The sequence below is a fragment of the Indicator indicator genome, chromosome 3 (assembly GCF_027791375.1).
Source record: "Indicator indicator isolate 239-I01 chromosome 3, UM_Iind_1.1, whole genome shotgun sequence".
Classification (NCBI taxonomy): Eukaryota; Metazoa; Chordata; class Aves; order Piciformes; family Indicatoridae; genus Indicator; species Indicator indicator.
The window spans coordinates 39293305-39299304 of NC_072012.1; the positions used below are offsets into that span (position 1 = coordinate 39293305).

Below are 6000 nucleotides of genomic sequence, written 5' to 3' on the forward strand. Positions count from 1 at the left end.
TGCTACTGTAAGCTAATCACATGCTTTCTTAGGCCTAACTTGTGATTTCTGAATTTTGTAAATTGGCAGTAACATTGGATTAACATCTGCAGCCTGTAGCTGATATGCTTCATTGTAACTTTAGATTTGCTATCAAAAGCATATCTTATTTTTACTGGTAACTGAATACCTCTTTTTCCTGAAATTTCTTTGCATCTAGGAACTCCTCACAAGCATCTACTCAGTATTAAATGTTTTTATCCTGTTTTGGTGGCTGCTTTTATCTGTGAACATCAAAAATAACTTGTATTCCTTCATCTGTTTAACTCATCTGGATTTCCCTTGACAGATGGTTTGTTGCTAAGTGTGTGGTTTCCTTCTTGGGCTGCTGTTTATGAAAATACATAGTCTGTCCTAGGGTCTGTAATACCCAGGGAAATTTGTAAAAAGTACATTTTGTTACTTCAGATACTTTCATGGTTAAAAGGCGCTCAGGGGCCTGACTGGCAGCCTTCAACAGCAGTACAGCAGAGCATCTGTTGTCAGGGTATGTGGGTAAGTTTACAGCAAATGTTAAGATTTGTGTATCAAAGCAGATGGGAGATTTTTCTGGCTGTTCATAAAGGTGCTTCTGAGTGCTGATCTAGCCAGAGTGCCCTTCCACTCAAAGGAGAAATCATCACCTTCATGGCTGGTGAGCGTCAGGCATGGCTGCCTTGTGGCGTTAAACCAAAAGAATGTCGAGATTCAGGCCAAGCATTGCCTTCACAGGGAAGCCTGGGGGAGCCTGTGGGCAAAAATAGAAAGGTTAGAGGTAAAACCAAAGCTGTCTGTGCACAAAAATGTGAAAAATCCTCAAAGGGTTTGTGGTTTAGTTCAGCTGTGAGTGGTCTGTGTGCATGTATCTAGCTACTAACATCAACCTGATGTAAGAGATGAAGCACGTTGCGAAGCTACCTGAATGTTTTGCCCAGGTGCCTGAATGTTTTAGACACAAATTACAATTAAGAGTCTAAAGCCAATGTTTCCTACACTAGCTTCTGGCTATGTTTGCACAGCATGAGGCCACTTGTGTCTAGCCTTAATAAGTGGAATTTTCACGTATCCTCTTGACCTCAGGAGGGATGCTAAGGACTGACATTAACAGGAGATCTCTGTTTTTAGGACATGACTTTTCTGTTACAGAGTGGACATACAAAAATAAAAGTACCTCAGAATCAGTATATTTGGAATATTTGGATCTTCAGGATCTACCTCACTTGCCCAGTAAATAGGTTGCATGTGGGATTGTGAACTGGTTGCTGAACCTCTCATAGACCTTATCAGCCTCTTTAAAAAATGACCACTGTCAGATGCCTTGTTCAGCTGGTGAAAATATATGGATTTCTGGAAGAAATCCTTTCTGTAAGTAACCAAGACAGCACTAGCTTCCAGTCACTTGTGTCTAAGTAGAATAATGCAGTCCTTGGCTACAGGGAATACTGAGTAGGAGTGGAAAGGAGCTATTATGTTCATATATGGTTATAGTGAGACTGTTACTCATATATGGTGTTTGGTTCTGGTGACAAGAGTTTTCAAAAGAAAAGGAAAAATCATAGAGCTCGTCAAGCATGACAGTGATGCAGAGCATTGAGAAATTGTCTAGAAATGAGAAATTTAAGGAGTTTTGAGAGATGAACTACACATGAGGCAGGTCTCAGGCAACTAGCTGCCACTTAGACATACAAGTTGCAGTTCATCTTAGTTAAATGGAGTGTCTCAATCTAAGATGTTTGTCTGAGTATCCTTTATAGTTCACACTGACCAAATGATCCCAACAGAAGAGCTTAAGGCTGTGCTACTGCATGCCTAACTCTTGTCTAGGACCTGAGTGAGGGTGTTTCAAGTCATGCTTTTTGTGAAACAGGTATAATTGAAATGCATCTCTGTCTTATATCTTTTTTTGTGTGTCTGTTGTATTTGAATCATGAAATCAGGAAAACCATAACGGTGTATTTTGGCCTCTATCATGTCCCCATTTTGTTATGCTTTTCCCTACATATCTTCACTGTTGCTGTGTCTAGCTGAAGGGAAAGAGCAGGACTGATCCTACATGAGTTTTTCACCTTCCTCTCATCCCTAGGGTCTAGCAGATCTCTCTGGAAAGTCACCTGCCTTGGATCTGCAGAAACACAAAGTACCACAGATAATATTTGAACAAAACCAATAACAAAAGAAGTGGAAGGATTTTTTTGTATGGACTTGTGATGCATTACTGTGGGAAAAGAGTGTAGCTTAAGGAATTTACTTTGGGGCAATGCAGCAAGGGATTGCTTTGTGGTTGAAACAGCCTTCTGATTGGGAAAAAAAAAAGTAATATTTCATGACAAAGTATTTCAAAAAGTGCCCAAGTGACCAATCATAACAAAGAAAGGAAGTTTAGAATGCAATAATCTTGTTGTCTTTCAACTGGCCATAGATAAACACATAATGGTTCTAATATTTGATTGTAATTTGTGTTTAGCCTGGTTTTGTAAGGAAATGAGAATTATGTGACCGTGTTCTCAGTGTGGGCTGATTTCACTCTCACTCTCTCCAACACTTGTCATGAAGTAACTTTTGAGCCTGTGATCAGTTTGAAAAACATTTTTTCAGAGGGTGAGAATCTGAGAAGTAAAGACATTATCATTGTGTTTTGTCATTGTGGCTAGGTAAAGGAGAATCGTCTAAGTTAGTGTCCAGCTGAGGAAAAAGAAGAAAGAAATCAGCCATTATATTCTGCTTGACAGCAGCCAATTGATCAATGAATATGTCTGTCCCAGTCAGCCCATCATTCCACTACTATGTATTCTGTAAGAAATATTCTGTAGGATATTTTCTGTCTCTGTCTGTTGAAAGGTTGTGCATGATGAGGAAGCTCAGGTTATTCTGACGATGAGAAACACAGGAAATATAGGGCAAAACTCCACAGGAAACAGCATCAAATTATAATGTATTGGTTGTTATTGTATTTCTTAATTTAGCATAATTTTCAGTGTCCTGGTGCTGAAATAAGAAACTGAAATAGTATAAAATATGGTGGTAATCTTCTGAATCTGTAATTTTCCTTGACAAGTCAATTATAATATTGAGGACAATGCAGAAAAAAAAATATAGATAAGTTATTCAGGAATTATGTGAACAGGATTGGCTGCAAGATCCATTCAGGGCAGTTTGATTTCTGTATGGTGACAAAACTACAAGAGAATAAATATTCTTGTTAATTTTCAATTTAAGTATGACCTAGACTGAAGAGGACTATTAAACACAACTGCTGAAATAGGAGTTGCCCTGCTTACCCTCCTGGGACATTCTGGTCATACAATTTGGGCACACAGATATTCAGGAACTGGAATCTGCATCCCGGAAAGCCAACTGTATCTGGGATTGCATCAAGAGAATTGTGTCCAGCAGGTCAAGGGAGGTGATTCTCCCCCTCTGCACTGCTGTTGTGAGACCCCACCTGGAGTGCCTTGTCCAGTTCTGGAACCCCTATTACAAGAAAGATATGGATGTGTTGGAATGTGTCCAGAGAAGAGCCACCAGGATGATCAGAGGGCTGGAGCTCCTCTCCTGTGAGGACAGGCTGAGAGAGTTGAGGTTGTTTAGTTTGGAGAAGAGAAGGCTCCAAGGAGACCTTATTGTGGTCTTCCAGTATTTGAAGGGGGCCTACAAGAAAGCTGGGGAGGGACTTTTTATGGTGTCAGGTAGTGATAGGACTAGGGGGGATGGATCCAAGCTAGAGGAGGGAAGATTTAGATTAGACATTAGGAAGAACTTCTTCACCATAAGGGTAGTGAGACACTGGAACAGGTTGCCCAGGGGGGTGGTAGAATCCCCATCCCTGAAAGATTTTAAGGCCAGGCTGGATGTGGCTCTGGGCAACCTGATCTAGTGTCAGGTGTCCCTGCCCATGGCAGGGGGCTTGGAACTAAATGATCCTTGAGGTCCCTTCCAACCCTAACAATTCTATGATTCTATTTTGCACTTGAAACATACTTAAATATGATGCCTGCATAGATCAATATCGTTCAGCACCAGCAGGAACATAGCTTTATGGAAATCTTTTCACATAATGCTGACAGGTAGATTTGCTGGTTTCTTGGGTGGTGCCAGTGATGCCTGTAGAGATAAGATCGTAACATATGTCCAGCTAGAATGTAAGAGATGCTTTGACTATGAAAATAATGTAATTTCTTTGTATGTATTCATTTAATCAGGTACACCTGGAGTTCATTTGTGCCAGCACCTACTTAAAGCAGGCCCAGCTTTGCAATTGCATAATGTTATCTTTATTGTCTTTTCGATGCCTGAAGGAATCATGCAAAAGAGCAATTTTAAATAATAAGACGAGAAAGATTTCCTCCTCCAGTATTGCAGGATCTTAATGTTAGACTATGAGTCACTCCTTGGAGGAGTTTCTTACTACAGAGACTATAGGAAAAAATCAAGCTGACTAGCCTCCCAAGGCGATAATCAGCCCTTGCTCTTTCTCAAGGAAGTAATATCTTTAAATCACAGTTTATCCAATTACCTCCCCCTGAATATGTCTGCACACCATGGTTGCTATATCAAACAATAAGTGTGTATATACTCTTTAAATTCACAGAAATACCAACCCCAAAAATGTCAGTCACTTCATCATTCCTGGCTTATAAATAGTTTTATCAAATACAACCTTTTCATGGAAAATTTATATGTGAATATTTTTAAGATCTGGAATTATTGTTTTTTTAGGTATGTTGATCTATATTGCATCGCTTAGTGGTCTAATCAACAGGTCATCTACGAACTGTAATGTGAATTCAGTTGATATACTGCTGTACTTCTGTTAGAAAATTATTTTGTGTGCGCAGACCTAATTGTAAAATAGTAGGGGATATTCAGCGCAAATTTGATTATGGTGGAAATTTTATTACAACTTTAGTTTACAGATAAATTTTTTAAATTTTTTTTTTCTGGTTAGCTTTTATGTATGACTACATTTGTACTGCTTCTCAAATGGATATATCAAATGACAGAGTTTTCTCTTTCCAAACAGGCAAATGGTTTAACTATGGAATTATCTTCCTCGTTTTAATCTTGGATCTGAATATGTGGAAGAACCAAATATTTTACAAACCACATGAATACGGTCAATATATTGGTCCTGGACAGAAGATCTACACAGTGAAGGATTCAGAAAGCTTGAAAGATCTTAATAGAACTAAGTTATCTTGGGAGTGGAGATCCAATAACACTAACCCACTAACCAACCGGAGCTATGCTGAAGGAGACATGTTCTTGCACAGCAGATTCACAGGCTCTAGCCTTGATGTCAAATGTCTGGCTTTTATCCCAAGCTTGCTGGCTTTTGCTTTGTTTGGTTTCTTCATCTGGTTCTTTGGGCGCTTCCAGAAAACTGACCAAGGCATGGAGAATTTAGACAAATCATACACAAGAATGAAACGAAAGTCACCGTCCGATATGGGAATGACACGAGAAAACACGCAGGTGTTGGTAGAAGAACCGTTAAGTTGTCAAGAACCCCACCTCGTATCTATAAAATCAGACTTAAGCGAAATCGTTTTTAATTCTTCTCTCCTAACTTCGGAAAACTTGAACGCACAACTGAACGAACAGGATAGCCCTTTACAGCCCGTGCCGGAGTCCTCCGTCCCCACGAGCAATCCTGTGACATAGGGGCACATACCCAGCAAACTCAGTTTAAATCAGCAGTTACTATAAGATTTCAGTTTTATCTTTTGTAAGTTAAGATTTACATAGTGTTTAGAGTAAGAAACTCAACCTATACCAAAAGGTGCTCAGCATGCTTTTTCTAGGGATTTTTGGTTTTTTATTTGTATTATAGTATGTGCCTACTGTATATCTAACATTCCTTTATAGATTGCTTCCCAAAATTGCACAAGCTATTTATTAATACATTAACTGTATAATAGCGTATTAGATGATTACCTGCAGGTATAAAATTCTACCGTGGTGGTGCCTTGAGACATTAAACTG

At 39.2% G+C, this 6000-nt stretch overlaps 1 protein-coding gene across 1 annotated transcript in view; it reads left to right on the forward strand.

The window, feature by feature from the left end:
- TMEM117 (transmembrane protein 117) overlaps positions 1-5712 on the forward strand; it is a 207000-nt gene extending 201288 nt beyond the window's left edge. Inside the window, exon 8 of the mRNA XM_054399554.1 lies at positions 5039-5712. Within this exon, the coding sequence (XP_054255529.1) occupies positions 5039-5679 (641 nt within the window). The 3' untranslated portion in view covers positions 5680-5712. The remainder of the gene's footprint in view (positions 1-5038) is intronic.
- The last annotated feature ends 288 nt before the right edge of the window (positions 5713-6000 follow it).